The 25,417-nt window shown below is 42.7% G+C and overlaps 1 protein-coding gene across 1 annotated transcript; it reads left to right on the forward strand.

Annotated features, from left to right (window-relative positions):
* The first annotated feature begins 1,475 nt into the window (after positions 1-1,475).
* Positions 1,476-20,093, forward strand: LOC133213189 (transmembrane protease serine 11E-like). The gene is made up of 10 exons (XM_061355252.1): positions 1,476-1,992; positions 9,529-9,652; positions 10,073-10,188; positions 10,595-10,662; positions 12,243-12,406; positions 13,392-13,430; positions 15,112-15,289; positions 15,481-15,749; positions 16,631-16,773; positions 17,176-20,093. The coding sequence occupies exons 1-10, from the start codon at positions 1,900-1,902 to the stop codon at positions 17,335-17,337; spliced, it is 1,356 nt and encodes a 451-aa protein (XP_061211236.1). The 5' UTR covers positions 1,476-1,899; the 3' UTR covers positions 17,338-20,093.
* The last annotated feature ends 5,324 nt before the right edge of the window (positions 20,094-25,417 follow it).

The following is a 25,417-nucleotide window of genomic DNA, read 5'->3' on the forward strand; positions in this document are numbered from 1 at the left end:
GCCTTTGCCCTCTGTGACTTGGGTGGTGTGGCTGGAATTCTTGCCAGTGAAGACTGAGGCAAGAAGTCATTGAGTACCTCCAGCCTTCTCCATGTCCTGGGTAACCAGGTCTCCCATTTCCTCTTGAGAAATTTCTGTATGATATTACTTATGTGAAGCACATATTCATTTTCTGTCTCAGTTCAGGTGGAAATCTGGTCAGCCTTTGTTATGGTTAATCTTCTCTAGAAGCTTCCCCAGTCCCTGATGAGCCTGAGCCTCTTTTCCTTATGCCATTGCTTTAGTTGTGTATTAAGACTTTGCTTCCTTTTTTATGATGGGGTCCAAGTCTTTGGCATCCTATGTTCTGCCTCCAGAATTTATCTTCTGTGTGGTGCCCAGGTGGACCACAACCTGGTAACTGAACCACTGAAGGCTATTGCCTGTCCCTTTTTCTCAGCTGGAGTTTCTGCTCCAGGGAAGTATTATCAGCCTAAGAACTGTTACATTCTTAATCAGTTTGGTACCTCTGTGTCATAACACTAGGCCTGGAAGGGCTTTTCAGTGCCCTAAAAAGCCGCCTCAATTTAACCTCTTTCCTTAACCATCATAAATAGGGCTTTTTTTGCCTGCTGGTGAGACTATTTACAGATTGCCATGAAGCCTCTGTTACGTATGTCTTTCACTTCTGCTCCGATCAAGTCCCAGGAAAGAGCTCTGTCTCTGAAGATTATGGGCTGCCTGGAATGAATATGTCTTCCCACCACCTACACATAGGTCAGATAATCATATGGGACTTGATACTTTACCCTGGGAAATTGTCACCCTCTAGCTAGGCTTATGACTGTATTTCTCTTGCATGTCTGGACTGACTCAATAGAAGTGTTCCTATATGGGATGTTCCAGTTTTAGTGTTGAGCAGTAATTACATTATGTGCATCCTTATCAACACTATTAACTGTGTTTCATAACAAATTATGCTGAGACATTGAATCCAAATTATGAGAAGTGGGGGTCAAGTGAAGGTCATTAAGGTGGAGGAAAAGAGTCCTTAGATGGTAAAACTTCATTGCAACAAAGCAAGTATGTGCCACACATATTTTGGTGTGATGTTCTGTCTCCTTTACTTGCCTTCTGAACCAAATCTGTGTGTAAGGCTATGTGGGCATATATATCTTCTAATAGGCTTGGTGTAACTGACATCCTAAAATTGAAAAAACGGTTGCAAAGAAAAGATTGAGAAATGCTACTTTAGGTTAGAGTTTGTGCATGCATTAATTCACTTGCTAATTGTTTTGCTGTAACTAGCACAATTAGAAATGCTTATCTAGACAACCTGCAAATATTTATCACAAATGTTTATGACCTAGAAGAATTTTACCAGGACAGAGCTATGTGTGTGGCTAGGTAGCCACAATTAAAATCAACATCTAAGGAGTTAAAGAAGAATTACAAGCTTGAATACCTCCATTATTGTTGGGGCATGTTCTTTTTTTGGCCAAGTAATCAATTTCAAGGAAATTCAAGGGAGTTGAGAGGAGCATGCCACTGAATCTATATCAGTTTGTCAGCTCTGTGTCTGGCCTAGCACTAACATTATCTCTTTAGAACATGTCAATTTTCTGCATTGGTCCTGCCCAGAATGTCTGGTTTGCTTTTAATTATACTGGAGAAGGAAATAAACTCTGCATCCTTGCAAAATTTTCATGGCTCTTCTGACTTGGGGTGTTGCAGGGTGTAGTTAATGCTCTGAAAAGTCTTTGGGATTCCTGGATGAAAGGTGTGATGAAAGAAGTGTATTGTTGTTTTAGGGGAGGAATCATACTACTAGGTAAGCCTCTGTCACTGAGACTTGCTGGACTTGTTTGTTCTGACTTGCCTATGACTCTTTCCTAATTCGGGAGATAAAGCCTCAAGTCTATGCTGAGATGCTGCACAGTGTGTTGTGGCATTTGGGACAGTGCATCTCCCAGACAGAAGAGCTTCTTGCTGACCTCTCAGTGGTACCCAAAGGTGAGTGCTGCAGCCTCTGACTTGCTCCTTGGTAGTTTGGGCAGCACGGCTATATCATGTGTAAGTTTATAGAGCAGTTTGAACTTTGGGTGAGGGTGGAGGGAGAATGGCGCTAGCTCTGAGCTTTCTTCTGATTTGAGCTGCCTTCCATGCACTGGTGATCCTTCTGATATTTCACCCTTTCTCCTTACCCAAAATGCATTTATTTTCCACCTGTTCCTCAGCTCCTCTACAGCATTGTATGGTGACAAATTAAGGTGGCCTATGGCCACTGGAAGTTGTGGTGGGGAAGCAGGTGAGAGTCATAACTGCATCCCAACTCTGATCTGCTTGTGTTAGTACAGTTAGAATGTGTTGCAGTCACAAGTACTGAGTTGATAACCTGTCACAAAAGGGCGAGTGGACTAAACAAAGTAAAAATAGCTTATTGTGCTTTTTTGTATTTTCATGGGCTGTGTATGCAGCCAGTGAAGTGTTAATCTGTGCAGAATCAGTTTGTAAATGCACCAAATCTGGCACCAGACCATTTCACCCGCCCTGCCTTGGAATGAAAATCAAACTGAAAATCCACAAAGACTATAACTGTTGTGTCTTGCTTCTTGATTGGATTTCAAGCAGTCAGAGCAGGATGAAGAGAGAACTGTATGGTGCAGAGCTATTTTCAAAGGCTGAAAAGCAGAGATCTACTTCTATAATCTGGGACTGACGAACTAACAGAATACGATACTTTGTCTATGATAAATGTAGCTGAAAATGGAAATCTGAAAGGTAAAGATGATGTAGAAATTGCAGAACCTTATCCTAAACTGATTGCAATCACTGGCCATGTACTTAATATTTCCTATATACCAGGATGGCCTCTTGCATGTTCATGGAAATTGTAAAGTCCTTATGTAGTGAGTAGCCCACCTGAGTAGCCCACCTACTTCTACTGTGTCTTATTTCAGAACATGGGAGACTTTCTCAGGATGTTGGCTGGGGAAGTCAGCTGTAGGCAGATGCTCTATTGAACAAGGATATTTCAGTTGTTGATGTTAGTTATGTTCCACAGACTGTCATAGTGGTACAGGAGACTAGCTCTGTCCCAACAATTAAACAGCTCATAACCTCCAAAAAGCCCAATGCAAAATGGATGAGAAAATAACAAACAACAGAACTTTTGTGGTGATTTCAAAGGTGATCAAATAGTATATGAACATCATTTTGCATAATGGGGTTAGTTACTGGCAAAGACTGAATGCTGACCTTGAATCTTGATGCAAACAATAAGAACAGTATTTGGAACTGTTGTCTTTGCCCACCTGAAGTGTGCTCTTGGTAAGCATCAAGATCTTAGAATTGGGTGGTTGAGGAGGAGCTCAGTTAGTAGTGGCAAATGCATTAGTGATGTTTTATCTGACTGCAAAGGGGTGGCATGCAGCACCTACTGTTTTTGTGGTATGTTCAAGGGTGTGGGGAGATCAACTGATTCAGCATGACGCATAGAACACCACACGTTTTGTTTCCCTCAGTAGATCCCTTCAATGTCTGGAAGTCTTCCATTGTATCAGCTTGGGAGATACTAAGCATTGAGTCACTGAGGTTGGTAACTGACCTCATCCAAGACAGGGTCGTATGGTACTCAGGCACTAGCTGCTGCTTTCTCAATGCCCAAAGTAGTAGAGGTTGTTGTCCTATTATCTTAGAAGTGTGTGTCCCAAGTATGCCACAAGAGGAAAGGAGTAGTATTAGGTTGGTGTGATTGTTTGTGGCAAAGGTGGGAGCAGAAATAGCATCTCTTACCTCATGGTCCTTTGCTTTTGCACTGCTGGACTAAGCCAAATTTATTTCAGTTACTGCTGTTCCCAACCACTGTGCCAAGGTAGATAGTTTCAGGGACCTAGTCTGGGTTTTCAAAGTGCACTCACCAGGCCAGCAGACTAGTCAGTTCAGTTGTCTCGTGAAAAGTCCCACTCCTAGGAAGAATGATTATAGGGATGTGTCTGAATTCATCTTTGAATGGAAAAACTGGTCATGGCTATAAATGTGGAGAGACCGCCATCAGCACATGTGCCACCCAAGCTCTGACACTGGCTCTTCTGAGAGTATTGGAGTATGAGTGAACAGAGGTATAAAATAAAAACTACAATAATTAATTTATTATAGGAAGCCAGCAGCAGATCAAGTGGAAGAAAATATGCAACCTCTTCTATTCAGTGCATGGTGAAACCCCTTCAGTAAACTGCTAGTGCCAGAAAACATGGTTTAGATTAATCTGAAAGCAAATCTAGGCTGGGGATGCTGTGAGGGCTTAGCTTAAGAAGTCAAAAAGAGCAGATATATATAAAAACCCAGGGTAGCTGTTCCCTGCTTATCCAGCAGTTCAGTGGCTAGGGCCTTTTAGGTTACAGTTACACTTCCTTTACTTGTCTGAACAGACATTTTCTGATCAGTTTTCTGGTATTGTTCTTACTGAGGCTTTTATAACACACAGTAGTTCTACCAGAAGAGATGGATAAGCCCAATATAGTGAATCAAATCCTATCAGGCGGAGGGGCGAGCCGAACTTTGATCATTTCATTGTGAATGAACTTTTAGGGAGTTTGGTAAAGGATGAGCAGGGAAAAGCAGCCTGTGACCTGTGTATTGTGCTTGTCTTTTGCTTTTGGGTATATGTGCCAAATTGGAAGGTATAGAATTCAATCGGGGTTGATCAGAAGTCCTATTTTCTTCTTGGTTTCACAAGGAAGACCAGATGATTTTAGGAAAATTTCAGTACAGCTCTTCTTTCTAATGTGCCAATAACTATTAATGCAACTTTATTTCTTGGTGTATTGCACATATTAAAATATCCCGTACTGAGGCTTGATTTAATATATCTCTCTCTAAACATAACTTCACTGTGATTAAAATACTTTAACTCTGTATGAACAGCTATTTCCAAAATAGTGCATTTGAATGAAATGCCTTCAGTATGGTTTAACTTTTTAGTTATCAAAACACATTCTGTGTGTCAGAGCCAAGGTGTGTAAACTAGGAAAATGAGTAGTTTGGTTTACACACCAAATGAATTATGCTATGAAACTGTAAAATGCTGCTGTCTCTATGGATGTGTTTTGGGCTTCTGTTGGGAATGAAGCCTGTTTTAAATGAGAACAGAGATTACTATAGGAGGTCTGATGTTCATCCATAGTATTGCCAAGACAAGAAGTTTTGTACTGAACTAAAAGATCTTGGGTTTGAAACTCTCGCTAATTCACTGCACACAGAAAGCTACCAGATCCAGACTGTGAGGAGGTGGTTTTTAGAGTAGAGAGGACTCAGCCTTTGAGGTCTCCTAGTGGAGTCTGGCTTCTGATATCATTAAGGTTTGCTCTTGAAGTATAACAGTTATCCTCATTCATACCAGAGGATAATGCATTACTGTTACCTGAATTCCCTTGTCTGCCTTCCTGAGAGTTAATTTGCAGCTTAATAGAGTCAGGGCAGTAAAATGAAAAATCAAAGCATGTGGCATAAGGAAGCAAGAAATATGAGGCTGTACAAAACCACCTGACTCTGGAAGGCATCTACACAGGCAGCTGTGGTATTGGGGAGTGTCTTCTGAGGAGCATAACTAGCCATTAAGCAGTGCCTTCTTACCACAGAAGAAAAAAAGGATGCATCTATGGTCGAAGGTGATGAGATCATCTCTGCCTCTGTATTCATCATCACCACAGAGGATCAGTGTTTCTCTGGCTGGTGAGTGGTGTTGGGTGGAGCAGAGTTTTCTTGATTACTAGAGTGCAGATAAGACCATACAGAAGTCTGATTCCTAAATAGGGAGATCCACCTGCAGCTGAACTATTTAACTATAGAGATAGATGTCCCAGGCACAGGGATCCTTGTCCTTCTGGTAAAGCATGACAATCCTGCCCTCCATAATAGCAAAAGAGTGAGTTGGAAGTGTAATATATGTGATTAATAACTGAATGGACTGAGTGGACATAACCTGGGCAAAAACTGTCACTAAACATCCTAGTAGGTTTCAGCAGAGGTAGGCTCAAAACTAGACCTAGTTGTGAGTGTGGTTTGTTTCATGGGTACAGACCCTAGCATACAAGTGTCAAAGGCTAGAACTCCTGGACACTACTGGACATATATGCTGCTCTAATACAAGCAATACACATTTGGTGGTGCCTGTAGTTGAGCTGTTCTTCAAAAAGTAAAGGATACCTAATTTTGGGTCAAACAAGACTTTTGCCTACATTCATACTGATTCCTGAAATGGGTGGCAAAAGATTAGGTATTTAATGAAAAGGCTAAAAATAGTTATTCTTTACTGACATTCAGCACAGTTGGTGACAAGCATGTCTGCTGATAAAATAGACAAAAGGAGCAGAAAACCTTTTTCTTTTTGAAAAGGCATTTCCATTTTAATTTGTACTAATTGCCTATATGAGGTTGGTGGTGGTTGTTGACACTTTGGGGATGTTGGTTGATGAGAAGCTCAGCATGATCTGTCAATGTGCACTTGCAGCCCATGTGCTGGCCTGCATCAGAAGGAGCATATCCATCAGGTTGAGGGAGGTGATCCTCCTCCTCCTCTATTCTGCTCTCATGAGACCCCACCTGCAGTACTGCATCCAGCTCTGGGGCATCCAACGCAAGAGGGATGTGGACCTGCTCGAGCAAATCCACAGGAGGGCCATGAGGATGATCAGAGGGCTGGATCATAGGAGAGGGGAGCACCTGTCCTATGAAGATAGGCTGAAAGTGTTGGACTTGTTCAGCTGGAACAAGAGAAGGCTCCAGGGAGGCCTTAGAGTAGCCTTCCAATACCTAAAGGGGAACCTACAGGAAATCTGGAGAGGATAAGTGCTAGGATAAGGGGTAATGGCTTTAAACTGAAAGAGGATAGTTTTAAACTATATATAAGGAGTGGCAACCTCTTCCAGTGTCTCACTACCCTCACAGTAAAGGAAGGATGTGATGCCCCATACCGTGGGGGACACAATAAAAAGAAGTTGCGATGCTCCATCCCTGGCAGAGTTCAGAGCTGGGTTGGATGGGGCTTTGAGCAACCTGGTCTAGTGGAAGATGTCCCTGCCCATGGCAGGGGTGTTGGAACTAGATGATATTTAAGGTCCCTTCCAACCCAAACCATTCAGTGATTGATTTTGATGTAGATATTTACAGAAGTGCATCCTTTAAACTGCTTTCTTTTAAAAAGTTAAAGTTGAGTCAGTATTGAAAACAGATGAGGATTTTATCCCTCATATCCCATGTTTCCATTTCCACCAGCACTGCAGCAGTTCCTCAAGTGTCTGTTTCCCCTCACAAGTCTCTAAGACCTGTGGAGAGTAAGCAGTTCTGAAATGTTGGAGAAGGGGGTCTGTGCTGCCAGTGTTTGTTGAGGTAGCTGCTATTTGCATGAAAAGGAAATAGAGACAGACTGAAATGGAGGACAATGCTGGCTGTCAGAGCATGAGTCCCACAGGCAGCAAGGTGCTCGTTTTTCAAGTGTGAGCCTATACCTATCATAGCTTAGGCAGAAGGCCGTATCTTGAGGAAATCTACATACAGTTAAGAAGCTGAAACTGTATGAAACAGGAGTGCTGCTGCCTCAGTATCTGCTGGGCCAGCCATATACCATCAGGGCTGTGCTGTGTGTTCTCTGTTAAGAGCAATGGAGGGATGTTGCTCGGGTTGTTTGGGTGGGAGCATGCTGGGGTGGCCTGATTGAAGCATAGAGAACCAGGCTGATTGAGATGTGTGGCAGGGGCTCAGGATGGAGAGCAAAATCTCTCCAACGAGGAGGGCAAAGTGAGATGCTAAAGAAGAATCATTTAAAACATGAGAGGTGGCTAGCTAAGGAGGGGCAGAAGCATCTCACCATAGTGGGCTGTTGTAGTTAGCCAGGGGACTTCCATGTAACTGGCAGTAACTGGCTGCTGATAAAGTATGCTCCAATTCCATGAGATGGGACTGTGAAAAGACTGAGATGAGGATGGGAATGGTCCATTGGAAGCTGCAGCATTTTAAAGAAATTGAGGCAGGACAGTGCCACTGGTCTTAGGTTTTGATCTGAATCTCTGCATCTGTGAAACCCTCAGAGGTAATGGACAGTGTATATAGTGAAGGTCTAAATGGTAAGAAGTCAAGGCTCTGTGGAGCCAGTTCAGCTCTAGTGTGTGTATTATTATGTGCTTACTGCAGCTTGCACTTTCCAGAGGAAGTAATCTTGGCCAGCCGGGGCTCTGCTTTCACTGTGATTTCTTTCTTGCCACCTTATAGTCAAAAAACCTGCACTTACTCTCTCTCCTTGTTCCTTTCTGCCCCTTCCTGCCGTTGTTTTCTCAGGTGTTGCTCAGAAATGGCTGTGCCTGGAAAGAGGAAAATTGTGTTTAGTATGTCTGGTCTACAGCAATACAAAACATGGATCAGTGGGTGTAAAACAGCATGGTAAACAGCAGAGTCCCTCCTCCCCACAGCTGGCTGTTGCTGTTTGTCACTCCAGGCACCTTTGAGGAGTTATTCCATGTGTTTTTCTGTTACCCTGTACTAATGCTGATCATTGACGTAGGGACTTAATGAGAGGCATGATAACAATTACTACAAAGCATGCTGTGGAATTACTGGGGATCCGAAATAATTGTGCTTAAGGCTTTGCACCGTCCTACAACAAAGCTCCTGAAAACACGTGCAAATGCAGTTATCCTCGTGTTCTCTTGCTTAATGCTGCAAAGGAAGACATAAGTGGAAGAAAAATGCTTATGTGTTTTTTGTCCACGTGTAGTAGGTAAAGTTTCCGACCCTTTTACAGGTCTGTTGTTGGCTTTCAATGAGTCACAAAGTTCAGGTCTTATTTCCATATCACATTTACATGAGTAGCTATTTCTCTCCCGTCTGACAGATTGTCTGGCAGGAAACAGGATGTGGTCTCTTACAATGTATGTGTGGTTTTGGTGCAATAAATCCTAAACCCTGTAGGGGATCAATAAATGTTACTATTCATGCCAACTGAAAGTAACTCAAAGCTGTATATTATATGGCATCTCCAGTAACCTAGATTATTCTTGGTTCAGAATTTATTTAATCAGTCATGAATTATTACATTTATGTGCAGTTTAAGCACCTGTGTGGGCAGTCAGCTGCACTTGAAATCTGTTTAATATTTCTTAATGGGAAATTGTCTCTACTAGCAATACCTGCACAACTCTAGGCTTTTTCACGGGTGCATGTGAGGCAGTGAAAGCAAGTGAGAACAGAGGAAATTCTTATTAGATACAAAGAAAACACTTTTGCTTTTGATCAGGAACTGGATCAAGTCTTAGGGGAAGACTGGAGGGTCTTTGTCCTTGGAGATACAAAAAACTTGCCTGGACAAAGTCTGGAGCAACCTGCTGTAGTGGGACCTGGTTTGAACAGAAGGTCAGACTCACAGGGTCCTTCCCAACCTTCCTCATTCTGTGAGATTTGTCAGATGAAATAAGCTGTGCCAGATATGATTTGTTTCAGGATGTGCTATTGTTTGTGCAATAGAGTGATTTCTCCACACTGTCTTCTTCAATGCAGGTAGTGATCCAGATGGACAGAGCAGTGAAGCGTATGGAGCCATGGAAGATAGCAGTCATTGTTGTGTCAGTGATATTGGTGTTAGCCCTCATCATTGGCTTGACTACATACTTTTTATGTCGTGGTAAGTGCGCTAGTCTTTGTTCTCTCAAGTCTCAGGGATCTGTTGTGTTTCACTTCCTACTGTGGTCTTGCATGATGATTTAGGTATACAGCTCACCCCTGGTATAGAATCTGCATGAGAAAACCTACTACACCCTATTCAAGATCTGAATTAATTAGAAAACCTACAAGAATACTTAAAATATTATTTGTTTTAAGCAGGGATTTAAGTTTTCTCCCTCTTTTAGTTTCTTGTCTTACCCCGGTGCCTCCATGGGTATTGTCCAGAGCCCCCTTTTCCCAAAGTGCTGATAAAGCTGTAATTCTGCAGCTGACAGGGTCACAGCCAGAGCCTGGGAACCTTACTTGTGCCATACTCTGTGACATACTGTGCCCGTCTGAACTGTACTGCAGGTCAGCCACCTTTGCTTTTCTTCTCTAGATCAGGAGAGATATTACAATGCAACTTTCCTAGTCACCAATGTTGAGTATGACCCTCAGTATGAAAGGCAAACCACAGAAGACTTCAGGCACCTGAGCCAAGAAGTTGAAACCATGGTAAGCTATGTCTGTTTCTGCTTGACCTATGGTGAAGAGTCTGTGACTGATTGGAAATGGAGGCGACTGTGCCTCATCCTTATGCCACTTACCTTTCAAACCTTGCTATAGTGGGTTAAAGATGCATTGCTGACTGTGCACAAGCAGATGGTAAGAACAGGTGCTGTCTGTTCCAGTAGCTCTGTGGTGGAACAGGCACCCGCAGAGCAGAAGGGATAACAAAAATGGCTAACTCGGCTGTTTATTTTGGTTCTGTACCCTCTGGTGGAAATTTAGGATCTTTGGTGTACAGATGGAGTTCTGAAGGCATTTTCTTGTGTTTTGGAGGCTCATGAGACTGCTATATCTTGAGAGCATGTACATATTTATTACAGGTGTAGTTTAACACACTCTTTTTACTTAACAGATGTCTGCAGTATTCAATGGGTCCTTTCTAAGTAAAAGGTACACCAGGTCCCATGTTGTCAGCTTCAGGTAAGTAATGTGAATGTTGGGAATAAGCAGGGGTGTGATAAATATTCTTTCTTCCTTCTGCTTGACCATATGGAGTGTGCCTGGTTGTTTATCCTTGAATTACACCAGCAGCATGACTAAGTTGGCTGGTTGTTGCTCTCCTTCAGTGCTGACAACACTGAGGGCTCAGTTACATTCAGAGGTCAGCATGGAAGAGAAATTTGCCTTATACTTCTGCAGATTGATTACCAGTTGTTTATAGCTGTGATGCAGTAACCAAGTTACTAGGTGATCCCAGTTTTTACTACTAGTTAAGAGATTGAGAGGTGCAGGGTCAGCTCTTTATTTTACTTAATTCTTCCTATGGAAACTCAGGCTGGTGTTTACCCCTTTGCATGGTGTACAGCAGGAGATAACTATTCTCCTCCCTCTCTGAAAAGGTCTGAAGGAATAAATGATTCCAGTGTGAGATACCTGGATACAGAGCTGAGGGAAAGAAGTGGGGCACAAAGGTATAAAGGTCCTGTTTAAGAGTTTTAAAGCCTTTTCTGTCTCTGCAGTAATTATATATTGCTCTCAGCAATAAGAGTCATCGCTTCCTTCTCCTTCACATTACTTTTGGTTTGGAGATATATTTCTATAAGGCTTGCTTTTGCTGTGAAGTATTTTTCCTAGACAGCAAACAATACCAAACTTCCCACAAATGCCATTCTCCACAGCACTTCTGGGTTTTCTTGCCTTTACCTCTCTCTGGATGGAATGAGTAATTTCCTTAAAATGTTCCACACTGTTTCCTGCTGCTGGTTTCTTCCACAAGCCTCCATACTGTATGTCAAGTGAAATTGCAGAACCTGGGAGCTTGACTGCAAACCTCTTAGGTTGACCAAACAGTGTATCCCGTCCAAGCTTGTTTTCGCTACAGATAAGTTGTAGGTGTCTTTAACTAGGCACTGGACCAGTTTAGCTGCATCTCTTCTGTGATTCCCTCTAAGCTTTAGCTGTCTTTTCTTTAGACTGCTAGCCTAAAATATTGGGTCCAATATTTTATACTGACAGTAAGTGATCGTGCCTTGCTCAGATAACTCAAGCTACTGAGTTTTTTCTCTCCAGATAAATGGAGCTAACTGACCAATAAGTGGACAAGTGACTTAAATGGAAAGAAATGCCAAAAGACCTTTTTAACTTCTGTGGCCCTTACTGGGTCTTTTAACGGCTGTTAGGAATGGCCCGTTGGGTGTCTATTAAAGGGTTGTAATTTGCTGTGCTGTTCTACTGACTGTGAGCTGTGTTGAGGCCAAAGGGTGTGACTCTTCCTCTCCTCCTCTTCTGTATTGCCTATAACAGTTCCCAGAAAATACTAAGAATATGGGAACAGTGGGGAGTAATCCCACTGTTATAGCAAGAACCAAGCCTTTTGCTGCCTGCTGACATGTCATCATCTTCCTTTGCTTGTGCACAGCTATACTATTTGTTCTGTACATCAGTGCAGACCAGACCTGTTTTTATATAAAGAAGGCATACAGTGGACAGCAGAACAAAGAGAAAGAGGATTAATGGCAGAAAAAAGAGAATGACACCACTTTGTTGTTGTTGGTTTGCAGCCCAGATGCTGGTGGAGTGCTTGCATCTGTTGTTCTGGTATTTAAATTTGCTTCGGCTGACAGTAAGGCAACAAGCTGGAGTCAGGTCAACAACGTGTTACGCAGAAGGCTAAAATCAAGCTCCACGCTCTTGAATGTTGACGAGTCTACCCTTAGACTCACAGGCAAGTGGCTTAGCTCTGTGTTTTCAGCTTGGAATTTGTTCCTCATACTTTGCTGTTCTTAGTGTGATGAGTGTCACCTTAGTATGCAAATGAAGACTGTTCTTATTTTCTTCTTTTGCCTTCTCCAAATGCTGTATTACTGCTGGCAGCCTGGGAACTTGGAAGAATTAGCATTAAAAGAACCAAAGCATGCTGGCACTGATTTATGAGTGAGCTCTCTGCGTACCAGAGGCTTTCTCTGTGCGATCTAGCTCTGTTGATTGAATGAGGTCATGTCGTGTGCCTGTCCTCCCTGACTCATCAAAAAAAGGCCTAACTTTGTGACCATGGGCTCACAGGTTACTTTAAGGCACACAGTGAATTGAACGAGAACCTGTATCACCAGGTACTGGAATGCAGAGTCCTCAAGCTATTAAAAAAATGTAAGGCTGAGATGGCACCCTTCACCCCCTGGTATCTCCTTTGCTTATCTGACAAATTGCTGTGTCCAGTGTTCGTAACAAAGCCTGAGGTTCCTTGGGCAGTAATCCTCTTCCATGAATCTGTTGCTGGTTGCCATCAGAATCTGGCAGTTTTTTGTAGGAAAGAAATCAGTAACGTTGGTTTATCTCCAGTCAACCCCAGCACTGAGGATTTGTGAAGAGTGTTTTGACCATGTTGCCATACTGAGCCTGAATAAATGCATGTAGGCATTTGCTGGTGGCTGTGCACAATATACATGTAGATGTTACTTGGATGTATTTGCAGTCATCTGTTGCTTCTGTTAGCTTTGAGCTAAGGCAAGAAAGCAAGGCCTTATGCTTTCAGTGAGGAATAGATGCTTAACTGAACTTCTCCAACAGAGCAAATTACTCTTACGATACTGTCAATCCATACAGTTAATGTAAACTATTTAATTTATGTTTGCTGGCTACAGGGAGGGAATCTGTGCTAAATCACATAGCAGTATAAGATGTATTTACTGTGTGTTTGCTTTTCATTCCAGACTTGAAAAAGGAAAAAGGCGATAACCTTCTAAACAACTGTAAGTACAAATGCTGTATAGAAAAGGTCCAGCAGCATGGTGCTGTTGGTTCTGTGTTTACAAGAGTCTTATGCTTTTAAGATGCAAGTTGGAAAAATAACTTGTTAAAGATACTAGAGCAGTAGACAGAGCATGAGCCAGGGAAGACTTCAGCTCATTTTCCTGCAGTCAGGCTGACTGTAGTGTTTGCAGAATCAGGCATTCTGATTTGGTGGTGCAAAAGTGTAAAGCAGTTGCTTTAATGTTGATTATGGGAATAGGGCAAGTAGATGAGCTGCTGTTAGTGAGCTTTGCACAAAACCAGGATTCTTGCTGGAATCCTTCCAAAACCATTTTCCCTCTTGCCCCCTCATCTCTGCAGAAAGGTTTGGCCACAGTTGTCTGTCAGATTTGAGCTAAACCTGTTAATATACAGGGAAAGGCCAGAGTGTAGGAGATGGAGAAGAGCTGTCCACAGTGAGAACAAGGCAGTGGCACAGCCCTGGAGAGGGGCAGATTCAAAGTCCCTCTCCGGTTGTCTGTTCCCCTCCATGAGGTCTTAAAGCTTCTCTGGAAACAGGGAGACAGTTTAAATCCCTTCCCATGGGACTCCATCAGTCCCCTGCATGGTCTCAGAGCCTTTGCACACTAGCTTCCTATCTTTAAATGGACTGAGAATTAACTAGTTTGGAGCTGAGGTGGGTTTTTTCAGCTGATACATGCCTGTGCTCTTGGTACAGTGGCTATAAGTAAACTGTTGGAAGAAGAGGATACCATTTTTTTGTTGCTGTTGTCAAAGCTGACCTGGAGGTGAGCTGACAAAATCTCTTCTTTGTTTGCCCAGTTTGTGGGTGGGTTTTTTTGTTTGGTTCTGTGAGGTTTTTGCAAACTAGTCTTCAGGAATTCTATGACACTTAAAGTTGTACTGACTGTGTTGGTCTTGACTTTGCTATACAGGTGGGATGTTAGAAATAAGGGAAAGATTGACTCCATTGAGTTCTTTAGTGATGTGCAGTGTCTGTCCTGTGCATATTTTGGTGGTGTAGAGGGGGCTTAGAGCCCCCTTGGTGGGGTGGTTGTTTATGTGGTGATTCCTCAGTATTTTCATACTCGATTTTTAAGATGTCTTAAAGGCAAACAAAAACCTCAGGATGATGTTCTTTACTGAGAGAGTTTAGTCTTTAGTTGAAACTTACATGTTACTATTATGAAAGCTATATGAATGTAAATGCTTAGGTTATCAGTGCATGTGTGCCTGTGTTCCTGTATGCACAGATACACTAGTGACTGCCTATGTTACCTTTCTCCCTGTACAGTTCTAGTCAAATAGCAATGCAAACAAGGTTTGTAGAAGCAGTATCTTTCTAAATGGGTAAACAGCTACAACTGGAAAAATACACAAGTGTCTCAAATAATACAGCCTTCAGTTCCCATGGGAGTGCCTATGGGTTTGTGTGTCTGAAAACTGGCTTAATGAAAAAGTAGTGACTCTTCTACCAAACTTTGTTTACCACACATCTATCCTGAGGTGCCTGTGACCATGACACCTGGTTTCTCTGCTGCTGGAGGCACTGGTTTAGGTGGAGGCTGTCTCATACACCCTGCCCTGTTATACCTCTGCCTGCAGCCATGAAGGCCTTTCCCAAAGCAACACCCTGATTTCCCTCAATCAGGTAAAGCGGAGCTGTTTTTTCTTTGGTAGGCTGTGGAATACGAAAACAGGCATTCTTCACAGGAGAGGAGAGAATAACCGGCGGGCAGCGTGCATGGGAAGGGGAATGGCCCTGGCAGGCTAGTATTCAGTATGATGGGAGCCATCGCTGTGGTGCATCAGTGATCAGTAATAGGTGGCTAGTGACTGCAGCCCACTGCTTTAAAGGGTAAGTCATCAGCACCTTTCTGATCCTACAGGTCTTAGGACTCTTGGATGCTCTGACCTTTTGGGGTCTGCTGATATTTGTGTATGCAGAAAAATAATAATAAGTTGAATAAGTGTTTTTTCAGTGGTGAGCTAGGGTTCTTTGGGGATCTTGTTTTGTGTGGCTGTGACATAAGCTCAAATACCTTACAGGGGAAGAACAAATCCTAGGAGGTGGACTGCCAGCTTTGGAATTCTGCTGAGACCTCCAACCCAGAAAAAATTAGTCCGAAGAATTATCATTCATGAAAGATACAACAGCTTAGGCCTTAATCATAAGTATGATGTGGCTGTTGTTGAACTTGCCTCTGCTATTGAGTTCACAAGTGATGTGCACAGTGTTTGCCTCCCTGAAGCATCTCACGTGTTTCCAGACAACAGTTCCTGTTTTGTCACAGGCTGGGGAGCTTTAGAGAATGATGGTGAGTGTCTCTTGCTTTCCCATGTCCTGTCACACATGTGTTTGAGAAGACTGCTGTTAGTTTTATGTTTCAGGTTTTTTTCTTCTTTCATTTTGGGTTCCTTAGACTTAGTTTGATAGGTGCATGTGCTAGCGATATACCTCTGGGCTTAGTTTGCTGCTTGTTTTTCTGTCTTGGTCAGTGGGTTGGAAAGTCAGTACAGTGAAAGACTTTACAGGTTAGCCTTACAGGACTAAGAGCAGCTTTTGTTGCATCATGCATTGTGCTGGTTGAATACATTCTGTTCTCCATTCCCACTGGCCCAGTCCACCTGAGTTTAGCTCTGACGTACGCTCTTTCACCATTCAGCTTTGTCATAGATGTATCATGACAGTTTTCATCAGTTATTCTTTCTTTAGTCATAAATCAGTCTTCATCTGATGACTTGAGTGAGCTTCATTCAAATTAGTCTGTGTCAGTGAGGACTGAGATGATGAGACTATGTATCTGATTATGAGATCCGTTGAACTATGCAAGTAGTGTATGGGGTGCATAGTGATTGTCCAAAGCTACGCTGCAATTAATCAAATGGGCCTTTCCAATGATACAAGGACATATTTTGTAGCCTACAGCTGAGTTCAGCACTGAAACATGTAAAAAAATCCCTTTGTCTGTTATGCTGAAGAGCATGTGGTGAGGATGAAAGTTGAAAAATGTTAGGTTTGGGAGCAAGTGAAGGACTTTAAGAGGAGAGAAAACCCAACCCCTTATTTCTTCCTGAGACATTGTTGGGTAGCTTCTTTTTGTTGCCTGTAATAGCAGAAAAGCTGTAGGAAAACTTGACTACTCCTAATCCTTGAGTGTTTTAGCTTACATATCCTGTCTGCAAATTCTCTTTCTAGGCTATAGTGTTAATCAGCTGAGACAAGCAGAAATAAAAATTATAAGTACTGCAACTTGTAATAGAAGAGAAGTGTACAGTGGAGCAGTAACACCTGGAATGTTGTGTGCTGGATACTTGACGGGGAAGGTGGATGCCTGCCAGGTAAGCTGCTTCATAGGTAATAAAAAGGAAATAGGAGGGGCAGGAGGTTATGTTTCCTAGGAATAAAATGTACTTTGAGGAATCTTGATTAAATTTTGGGGTTAAATATCTTGACAAATGTAAATGAAGAGCTTCATGCTTCACGGCCTGAAGTCTGCACTTAGAGGCTTGGGGTTTCTATATAATGCACATGTGAGAGAATAGATGGGAGGGTGTGGAGAGGGAGAGAATGAATTTAGACATAGGCTGTCAGCCTCTGTGTTGTCAGTAAACTGTGTAGAGGTTGAATTATAGCTGTGGTCTAGAGACAGATCTCTGTTGCAGCAAGTCTCATTGTTCTGTTCCATTAGTGAGGTGAACCCTGTTTACTTTGTTTCTGCCTGTTGACATTTTTCTCCTTAGGGTGACTCTGGTGGGCCACTGGTGAATGCGAACTCCAGAGGAATCTGGTATCTGGTGGGAATAGTAAGCTGGGGAGATGAATGTGGCAAGCGAAATAAACCAGGAGTCTACACAAGAGTGACTTACTATCGAAACTGGATCAACTCGAAAACAGGCATCTGAAACCTGCAGTGGATTAAGTTTTGTGGGCTATGTGCAGCTATTCCTTTGACATGTTTTGCTCTGTGGTTACCCTATAAACAGCTGCTGGCTTAGCTTGTGGTCATGTGCCAAGTGCCAGCAAGCTTGGAGCAGTCTAGGACTTGAAATTGGTTTGGTCTATAGCCAAACAGGAACAGACTTTGTACACGTGACAGCTATTGTTCAGGAAGTAATCTATCAAAGGGACAACTGCCTTCATACCTATATGCAATATACTGACCCTTTTTCTCCGTGGCCAAACGCCTTATCCCCAACTTTTATACCCAGGCAAAGCACTTGAGACCAAACAATCATTTACCAGCATCCAAGAGAAGTTGTAACTAAAACGTGGCACACTCATTTTCTGTGTGCTGCCAAGGCCCCATCTGTCTGTACACCAGCTACAGTCCAGGCCCTGACTCCAGAGCTGCTGCACTCCCAAATTCTTCTTGAGCTTTTTCCTGCATCATTCCAGGGAGCATACTCCAATGAAGAATGGAAGATGGCTTAAAAGAGTCCTGGTTCCTAATATCACATCAGACTATTACTTAGGTGAACAGAGAATTTTTCCTTGCACTGTTGCCCTGAATAGGGAATCAGTGGAAAACACTAACTTCTGTCCACCTTCTTTTGGGAAGTATATGCGCACCCATGAATTGCTTTATATGAACAACCCCTACCACAGCATTTGCTGGGAGAGTGAGTGCTGGATTTAAGACCAAAACCCACTTTGTCTTCATATCAGTCTGTTGTCCTATTAGAATATTTGGGTTATTTTCTATTTTTAACTTTACAGACTGTATTTTTCTGAATAAAATTCCATGACATTTTATGCAGGATGAAGGATTGTAATGATCTCAGTACGACCGTTGCCAAAAAAAACCCCAGCCTTTTAGACTGCTTATTCTTGTGAATGTTGTTCTCAAGTCTTCATAATTTAATATGTGCATCTTCAGCTGCATCCTAAAAAAACTGTAGGTTTTGTGTTATGGTGGAAATACCTATCTCCTTCAGAGCAGGGCAGAATTGCTGACTGACTCAGTCATCTTATGTGAAGATCCCTCTCTTCTGTCAGGAACTAACAGTTATCTGTGTCTCATTGCCAGAGTGTAGGTAACTCATTTAATCTTGACCACACAAACTTCATATTCTCTCTGACTTTGTTTTCAGGAGCCCATGTTTCCATCTGCAAGGTAGATCTCAAACACCTTCCACACTTCGGCAGCAGAACATGCCTGTTGCTAGTGAGGATGCTTTCCTTGGTATGTCTGCAGACTCTTTCCAGCGCTTCATAAGGAAGCTTATCCTGACAACACCAAATGCTGTGGTCTTAGTTGCTAGATAATGAGCTACTCTGATCTCTTTTTCCTCTATGGTCAGAGGAGAAAGAACTTGGCAAAAGAGATACCAGCCACACTGCCAAGTCTTAGAGCTCATGCAGCATGACAAGCAAGGAAGAATCTTATGCCAGGCATAAGGCAAACAGCAGGCTTTCAGCAAGGTTATAGGTATAAAATCTGGGGAACAGGCCCTCAATGATTGCAGTCTTGGGAAAGTCCTGTCCAAATTGAGTCCAAGTCAGTTGACATAGTCGATGGCAGTTCAGGGGATTCCCCTCTGGTCTATGCTGCCAAACAGAGCAGCAATCCATTGAGTTAACAGGAATATTTTGATTACACATTATGTGATCTTGTTGCTTGCCAGTACAGAGAACCAGGCTTTCGTAGATCCTCACTGGAGGTACTGGAATATTTGGATGCCCAGAGAAGGTCTGTGTGAAAGATGAGGGTATGCAGCTGTTGTGTGTTCTATACTTGTGTATGTCAGGTAACCTCACACTTAATTCTTTTTCTTTTTTTCTCAGGGAGCTTTTCTTGTGGAATGTTGTAAGCTTCAGAAACAAAACTTTGGTGGCTTAATTTCTACATAAGGAATAAAAAATGGCAGACTAGTTCTGTAGGTCTGGGCCCAGCACATCTCATCTTAGTCCCTTAAGCAGAACATGGCTTTGAAGCATATTGTAGAGGAAGCTTAAAAGTGGTGTATGACAAGTACATATAATTATGTTTTTTCTTGCTGGTAACAAGTTTTCTTACCAGCACAGAATAAAAGTTGGTCTTCATGAAGAAAAGCATCATTACAGGATGTCATGGATTTCCAGTTTTCAAAGCACTTTAGGCTTGGGTTTTCAAAGGGCATAATGGTTTCCCCATGCCAGGGGTTTAATTATAACTTGGAAACTTAACAGTTTTAGTCTTGCAAATCCCAGCTACCTCATTGTTTCCCCAAAATAGGTAAGTAGATGTCCAAAGAAATTATTTTGCATCTGTGGACATTCCTGTTGCACTTATTTGGGTACAAAATCAGGAAGTGTTAAGCATGTTGCTCTGTATCAAGGGCTGCAGCAAATACATCCTCCAAAGTGGTGCACACAAGGCAGGAGCAATGAACTTGTCACTCAGAATTGCTAGTTCCTTAAGCATCTACTCAGATATAGTGCCTCATCCACCTTAATCACTGAATGCCAGCACAGTGCAGCCAGGAGGAGGGGGCTGAAGAGGATCTCACATCTACATCATGTCTGTTTTGGGAGCCTCTACTTTATACTGCCTTGTGAAGTTTTCCTGATAGCAACTGGAACAAATATTCTGATCTGGACTCTCCCAGAAGCAATGTAGTTTACATGCTGTGAAACCTATTGATGATGCAAAGCAGTATAAGTAGGGACTGTCAAGAAGCACACTGGGAGTGCTGGGGATATGATGGGTCCAAGTCCCTTACTTGTGGCAAAACTACACTGATGGCAGCATTGTCTGGCTTTTTCTGTGGGGACATTATGGAAGCCTGAAGCAATGCAGGCAGTCAAACCATTTTATTTGTTTTATATGGCCTATTAGATTTGTGTTTCTTTTAAGATGAAGTCTCACCTATTTATGAAGCCACAAGCTTCATCTTCTCTCAGCCACATTTTCAGAGGAATTAACATTTTCACTCAATGCAGAATGGGATGTATCTAACTTCAATCATGCATGACACATAGGAATGTAATTTATATGTAATTTTATTAAAACTTTTTAAATTTGCTTTCTGTTTCATGTACTTGTTAATTTCCTGCATCATGGTAAATACCTGTAAGACGGGGGCTCCTCCATTTTAGAGCATGTTGCACCGATCCTCCACAGTTTATTTATGTACTGGCTTTTATGTAGTCTTAACCATCTGGTTTTATTGACTCATTAGAAGAGCATACTGGAAGAAGAGCAGAACTGTTAGAAGAGCAAAACACCATCCAGATTTGGACAGAAGTTACCCACCTGGCCAGAGGTTACCCAAATTTGTATGCAGGTAAATAGGCCTTGTGTCAACCACTAGAGGGTGAATCGCATTGTGTAAGAACCTTATGCTTCAGGCTGCTGGTGGTGCTCTGCTCCAGCTCTGCAGACAGATGAAGACAAGGCACCATGCCCATGTTGCCTTGAGGATGGAGAGATGCTGCACAATTGTCTTGCAAAGCTTGAAGGGACTACAGCCATTCAGCTTTTAGCATAGGCCTCTGCAGCAGTGAGGGAGTTTTGGTCTTTTCCTCCATGAGAAAGTTGGCATCAAAAGCTCCCCTTTATGTATGTTAGATGCGGTGTGCTATGGCTGTGAGCAAGGGGCTGAGAAGGTTTTGCCTGATTCTCTGCCACACTGTAAACAGACCCCTGTCTTGTGGGAAAGTAGGCTAGAAAGGCACGTTGCCAGGCATTGTTGGCATCATGGGCCGGGTTTTTGAGCTCATCAGCATAGCAAAGAGCAGCAGTAACTTTGAGAATTTGATAGATGGGAGGTTTGCAGCAGCATACAGCTGCTGTTTGCTTTAACCTCCCATTTTGACAACTCCTGAAGATTCTTGTACATCAAAAGGAACTTACCACATTTCTTCTTGTCCATTTCCCATCAGGATGGAAAACGTGGTACAAGTTGCACCATATTCTGAGCTAGAAGAGCAAGTTTTTAATGAGTGAAACATGCTGGAGTTCATTGATTCTGGTCTGTAATACCCAACAGCCAAAGGGATTGTCACGACACTTGAGATTATCTAACAGGGTAAAAAGGAGTGCAAGTCCTTTATTGAAGTATTACAGGAAATGCAAGGTTGCCTATGGATGGGAAGATGTATGTTTGGAAGAGCAGTAGCCCTTTCATCACATTTTACTGAGTCAAGTGCAATAAAGGGAAATTGTTATCCAAAAATGCAATTGTTTTGTTTTATGTAAGCTTGATTAGGTCCAAGAAATACACAGCATGTCTCTGATTCACTCGATTAGATACTGAATTCCTTCCTTCCTCCCTCCAGTAAATCCGGATGGTTGTGCTTGCTATGTGCTGTCTCTCCTCTCAGCTTCTGCACTTCCTACCTTCCAGTTGTGCCACTGGGCAGTCCCTTCCTTGATGAAGCACCTATCATCAGCCTAGCATCCAGATCCTGTTTTAACCACAGATTGTTCTTTGTAAATCAATACAGTAATCTGCCAGCAGTTGTGCCGCAGCTCTGACCTTCCGCACACTCGGGATCACCTGCAGCCTTTGGAGTTGTGACCCAGACAGTCTGGCACTGCTCTCCAGGCCAGCTGAGATGACCTGCATACTCAGGGGAGCTGTAACTGGGATCATTCTTTCCCCACTGGACAGACCGGATGAGGGGACTGTACTAGGAAATAAGGTCTCCTATGCTAGAGAGTGGTGAGAACATCAGAAAAAGCTTTTTACTCTAAGAGTGTTTGGACATTGAAACAGGTTCTCAGGAGAGGTTATGGAGTCTCCATTCTTGGAGATACACAAAAAGCAACTGGACGTGATCCTGAGAACTGTGGTTGAGCTACCCTTATTTTGGACAGGGATTTTGGGCAATGCTGTCCCCGGAGTCCCTTTCCATGTCATCTACTCCGTGATTCTGTTCTCCAAAGTGTCTAGCAGCTTCAGTGAATGGCACATAGCTGTGGCTAAGTGGTGGGTGCTGTCTCAAATGAGCTGACCGTCTCTCAGCTGATTCTGTGACAGATGAATGCTGTGGTAGACAGCCCAAAGACAGACACAGGGCTGTCTTCATGCTTGATCCTTACATGCAGTACTTGGCACTGTTGTGCCCAACGTGTCTGGCACTGTTACTATTGATTGAGTAATCAATGAAAATAGCAGGGCACAGGAGGGAACAATCCATTCTGTGCCACGTAGGTAGAAAGCAAGTTACCCAAGAGGAAGCTGAGCTAGAAGGTCTTTCAGGGAGGGAGCAAAGCAAGTAGGACCCTTAATCCCTACTGAGCATTCTGCGTGATGCATGCTGCATTTTTCTGTCAGAGTGACTCAGTTCCTGAACTGTAGCTGAAAAGACAGCCAGAGTTGATACGGCTGCAGGATGGAGGGCTTGGGTTTGATTATCATTACGTCTAATTTAGCCTGTGAAGTCTCAAAGGCTGACACAGTGTATGATAAATCAGGCGATTTCTCACAAGAAACACATTTAGGATCCTGCATGCTGCTGGAAAGCTGTGGCAGAAAGCATCTCAAAGAGACAGACTCTGGCTTCTACTAGGCAAGTTAGCTGCTAACAGATAACATGAAATAAAACCCAAGCTAACCCTTTTCTGGGGATAAAGAGATGTAGGAAAAGTCTTGCTTGGGGTATGGTGGCTTCAACAGACCTCTGTGTTAGTGCTCCCAGTAGGTCTCTCTAGCACTTCTGATGTGTGAAACAATGCTGCTGTTTTTTTGTTTAATTTGAGCCATGCTGTAAGGGATTTATTTGTATCTTAATGTGCTATGTTTCTTTGTAGACCTAGTCTAATTCGTATAAAGGTCTCCTGTCTCTTTGGAGATGCTGTGTATCTTGACTGGGACCAGAGGATCTGTGCAGTGGATGTAGAGCAGCTTGTTAGCTGCCGAATGCTAGGCAACACAGGGAAGAAAATGTGGGCTGTCCTGTTTCACTGTACCAAGTAGCAGCTCTGGTTGAGTAGAGGACAGGTACATGTGCACTACCTTTTTGCCTCAAATAGTGCGATGGGATATGAATTCTTTGTTAATGGCTCTGGCAGTGGGGGGGACTTCTGTTGTCAAAGGGCGTTGTCAGTATTCTGGGCAGGCCCATTTGGCTGCAGCTCAGACGGGTGTAGCAGTTTCTGTTATAAGGGCCTGGAAAGAGGGGCTATTTAGAAACCAACCAGGGCAGGATCTAGTGTACTTTGAAGCTTGAGGCCATTGCTGTAGCATCTGAAAGCCTCCAAACATTCAGTATCTCAAAGCTGCACATGCATGTAATAAGATCTGGCCCCGAGTGACATTTCAAGGTTCAAGATAAAGCACCTGGCTTCTCTCCCAGCCTGATTTTGGCTCTAGAGAATCATTCTGTCATTTTAGTGGATTTTCTGGTTTTGTTTTCTATTTATCAGTTATGGAAAGCCATGGAACATGGTCTAATGTGAGGTATCTCGACCCATGGTGCGGGGTTGGAGCCAGATGGTCTTGAGGTCCTTTCCAACCCTAACTATTCTATGAATCTATAGCTGGGAATTTCATGTGGCAAAGGCAAGCACGGTATAATAAACTTGTGATCTGTTTTTTGTCGAAACAGAAAACTTGCGCAGCACATGTGCCGCTGAAGTTAAAAAGTATAAAGAAATGCAGCTCATTTAGAGCTTCCTCTGAATTTTGAAGGCCAACGCAATGTGCCTTTGTGTTTTTTTGAAGAGGAGGCCTGAAGGTATAACTCAGCTGCCACGAGATGGTGGTGCAAAATGAGTGGATTTGTCCTAGGGAAGGATTTCATGGCATTGTACCAGTTTGGTCTTATCAGATGCTCTCAGAATCAGAGAGTAATTTAGATTGGGAGGGATGTACCGAGGTCACCTCATCAAACACCCTGCTCAAAGCAGGTCTAATTAGTTCAGGTTGTTTAAGGCAATACTACTTAACAGCACTTCTGTCAGTTCTATTATCAGCAAGAACATTCACTTCTCAGTTTAAAGGTAATGACTGACAGCTGGTTTTGGTGTAAAATTCATGGCCTGGATTGAGTAACTGGTAGACAATTACATTAAACATCTTTGCTTCTAAATTCCAAAGATGTTATTGCTATGGGGCTTGCCAATGGTCTCCTCTAAAGGCATTCTTTGTATCTGCAGCCAGGGAGCCTATATAAGTAGGCAAACGTAAACCAAGGTAGTCTATTATTAGTATTCTTAGGCAAGCAGTCTGTCTGACCGGCTGGGCTGACTTTGCAGGGATAAATGGAGAGAATGGTCATTACATCTTTTTACACTTTCATTCACGAAGTCCTGCATACCCACATTCTCCACATTTCCACCCCACACTCTGATTGCTAGTTTCTGCACTGCTTCCCTAGTATTAACTAAAAAGGTCAGTAACTGCCTTTAGCTTACTGAATAATCCTGTAATACCCAGCACTTTGCAACTTGCTAATTTACTGTGAGGAAAATTGTTCCTTAATGATTGTTTCTTCTTGGCCTATCTGTACCATTGTTGCCGGCAGACGTGTAAATTGATTTTGCATAGTCCTACAAAGGCAAGTTATTTCCTTATTTCCCACTGTTTTCCAGGGCAGTTCATTTTCATGGTTAATTAATTTGAGAACAAAAGCAACCTACTTGAATTTCTATTAGGCAGATAGCAAAAAATTCTTGATCGTAAGGAAACCTGTACCATGATCAAAATCACGTCTTTGGAATATCTCTGTTGTTCATACTCTGGAGTAGCAGCAGAAAGGTCTATCCTAGTCTGCTCTTCAAAGTTACCAGAAGTTCTTGCATCTGTTGTCTAAGACCCTTCCTCTACTACCTCCTGAGACTCGTTGCAACCTGGTATTCTTCCAATGAATGCACTTTATCTCCACAAAATCTTGTTGCAGAGCTCAGGATCTCAAGTAACTTCTGTCTAAGACCCTAGCTGTTTGCTAAAACCTGCTTCTGATGGATTGTATTTTTTACCTGACCCAGTGGGTAGAGCTGGTCTCTCGGCTTCTGGGCACATCAAGGAAAACTCAGTGCATCCTGCAGGGTAAACT

Source organism: Neopsephotus bourkii, unplaced genomic scaffold, assembly GCF_033783945.1.
Source record: "Neopsephotus bourkii isolate Nb327-2 ecotype Australia unplaced genomic scaffold, CSIRO-AGI_Nbou_v1 NB_787, whole genome shotgun sequence".
NCBI classification, from domain to species: Eukaryota; Metazoa; Chordata; class Aves; order Psittaciformes; family Psittacidae; genus Neopsephotus; species Neopsephotus bourkii.